The 2,716-nt window shown below is 48.5% G+C and overlaps 1 protein-coding gene across 1 annotated transcript; it reads right to left on the reverse strand.

Moving 5' to 3' along the window:
- Positions 1–1,289: 1,289 nt before the first annotated feature.
- Positions 1,290–2,288, reverse strand: LOC141917170 (olfactory receptor 14A16-like). Its single transcript, XM_074810254.1, has one exon. It carries the CDS (start codon positions 2,250–2,252, stop codon positions 1,290–1,292), a length of 963 nt encoding a protein of 320 aa, XP_074666355.1. The 5' UTR covers positions 2,253–2,288.
- Positions 2,289–2,716: the final 428 nt, after the last annotated feature.

Raw genomic sequence — 2,716 nt, forward strand, 5'->3', positions numbered from 1 at the left:
AGTGCTGCAAATGGTGTTTGGGAGGGGCTAGAGCATGATGATTTCCCTGGGTCGGTGTCATGGTTTAACCCCAGCCGGCATCTGAACCCCACACAGCCACTCATTCACTCCCCTGGGCGCAATGGGGGACAGAATTACAAGGGTAAAAGTGAGAAAACTCGTGGGTTGAGATAAAGACAGTTTAATAGGTAAAGAAAAAGCCACACATGTAAGCAAAGGAAAACATGGAATTCATTCACTTCTTTCCATTTTCAGGCAGGACCTCAGCCATCTCCACAACATCTGGGCTCCATCACATGTAACGGTGACTTGGGAAGACAAATACTGTAACTCTGAAGGTCCCCATGTTCATCCTTCTTCCCCCAACTTTATATAACAGAGCATGATGGCATAAGGTATAGAATATCACTTTTGTCAATCGGGGTCAGCTGTCCATGCTGTCTTCCTTCCCAGTTTGTTGTGCACCCCCAGCCTGCTCACTGGTGTGGTGGGGTGAGGAGCAGAAAAGGCCTTGACTCTGTGTAAGCCCTGCTCAGCAATAACGAAAACAGCCCTGTGTTATCAACACTGTTTATAGCACAAATCCAAACCACAGCCCCATACCAGCTACTAGGAAGAAAATTAACTCTCTCACAGCCAAACCAGCACAGGCAGCTTCCCCAGTGTGTCCAGTGAACATGGGCACAGACCAGACCCTGGTCCTTTAAGTCTGTCCCAGGAGGCCTGGCTGTGCGAGGACACTGCTGCGTGCTCCCACCCTGCAAATCACACTGTTCAGCTGTTCACTGGCGTTTTCATCTGTGGGCCAATTTCTTGGGCATGTTCTTGAGATCAGGTTTGGAAGAAGACCTCCGACTGTCCCTGCCTGTGGTCACAGAACTGCCACGCAGCAGGAGTGTGACCAAGCTGCCAGAGCACTCAGACCTTACACCAAACTGAAGGGACCAGAAAGAGAATGTGCAAATGAGGGGAGAACATCTCTGGAAGACCAAGTGCTCCGTGGCAGGGCTGACATGCTGGGACTCTCTTCCCCTCAACCTCTGCACACAGGAATTGTCCCTGCAGCTCCAAAAATGTCTTAGAGGAAAGATCTCAGAAGAAAAAGACATCACTGCAGACCCTTTCTTTTGTTAAAACACACAGAGATCATGGCTCCTCATTTATGCAGCCACTCAGTCAGAAAAGAAAAGCAGACAGTGAAATAGAAAGGGGATGACAACATCATTACAAGTAAAATACCACCAACAACAACACAAAGAGCAGACAGGCTGGGCCTGTACAGAGTTATATTATAATTGCTTTGAGGAAGATGAGGAGTTTATTGGTTCAGAATAACATCTAGTTATCAGATTCCTCAGGGCATCCTTGAGCTCCTGGTTCCTCATGCTGTAGATGAGGGGGTTCACTGCTGGGGGAACCACTGAGTACAGAAATGACACCACCAGGTCCAGGGATGGGGAGGAGATGGAGGGTGGTTTAAGGTAGGCAAATATGGACATGCTGATAAAAAGGAAGACCACAACCAGGTGAGGGAGGCACGTGGAAAAGGCTTTGTGCCGTCCCTGCTCAGAGGGGATCCTCAGCACGGCCCTGAAGATCTGCACATAGGACACCACAATGAAAACAAAACACCCAAAACCTAAACAGGCACTAACCATGATAAGCCCAATTTCCCTGCGGTAGGAGTGTGAGCAGGAGAGCTTGAGGATCTGGGGGATTTCACAGAAGAACTGCTCCACAGCATTACCCTTGCAGAGTGGTAGTGAAAATGTGTTGGCCGTGTGCAGGAGAGAATTGAGGAACCCAGTGCCCCAGGCAGCTGCTGCCATGAGGACACAAGCTCTGCTGCCCAGGAGGGTCCCGTAGTGCAGGGGTTTGCAGATGGCAACGTAGCGGTCATAGGACATGATGGTGAGGAGAGAAAACTCTGCTGAGATCAAGAAGAGAAAGAAAAAGACCTGGGCAGCACATCCCAAGTAGGAGATGTCCCTGTTGTCCCATAGGGAATTGTCCATGGCTTTGGGGAGAGTGGTGGAGATGGAGCCCAGGTCGAGGAGGGAGAGGTTGAGGAGGAAGAAGTACATGGGGGTGTGCAGGTGGTGGTCACAGGCGATGGCGGTGATGATGAGGCCGTTGCCCAGGAGGGCAGCCAGGTAGATGCCCAGCAAGAGCCAGAAGTGCAAGAGCTGCAGCTCCAGTGTGTCTGCAAATGCCAGGAGGAGGAACTCAGTGATGGAGCTGCTGTTGGACATCTGCTGCCTCTGGACATGGGGGACTGTACATGGAGGAAAAGCAGTGAGCACTTAGGGTAGACTTCTCTGAACAAAACTTGCTCCACTTCTCACAGAACCCCACTAAACTCCTTTGCCTCTCTCAGGAGACCATTGGCAGGTTGTCGCAGATGAAAGTATTAACACTGTAATGATTTCACAGCTAAGTGAGCTGTATTAGTGACTAGCAGCACTTGATCATTAACCAATTTAAGGATTTACAAAGTAATTCAGTAAAATATGTTATAATTAAAATAGCGACTTAACTACAGATTCAAAGATGACAAGATTCACACTAACTTACCGTACGGTACCTTAAATCAATACATATATACATGCTCATTCACAAAGACAAGACATACAGACACTCAGACAGACAAAAATATTTGGATCCAGTGAAATAACTATGTACCCACACTCGTGGAAATAACTGTGTATACCTAAAC

The sequence above is a fragment of the Strix aluco genome, chromosome 34, assembly GCF_031877795.1.
Source record: "Strix aluco isolate bStrAlu1 chromosome 34, bStrAlu1.hap1, whole genome shotgun sequence".
In the NCBI taxonomy this organism is placed as follows: domain Eukaryota; kingdom Metazoa; phylum Chordata; class Aves; order Strigiformes; family Strigidae; genus Strix; species Strix aluco.

What these genes read in the sequence shown, in the direction of transcription:
- LOC141917170 (XM_074810254.1), bottom strand. Translation starts at nt 2,252, where the DNA reads ATGTCCAACAGCAGCTCCATCACTGAGTTCCTCCTCCTGGCATTTGCA.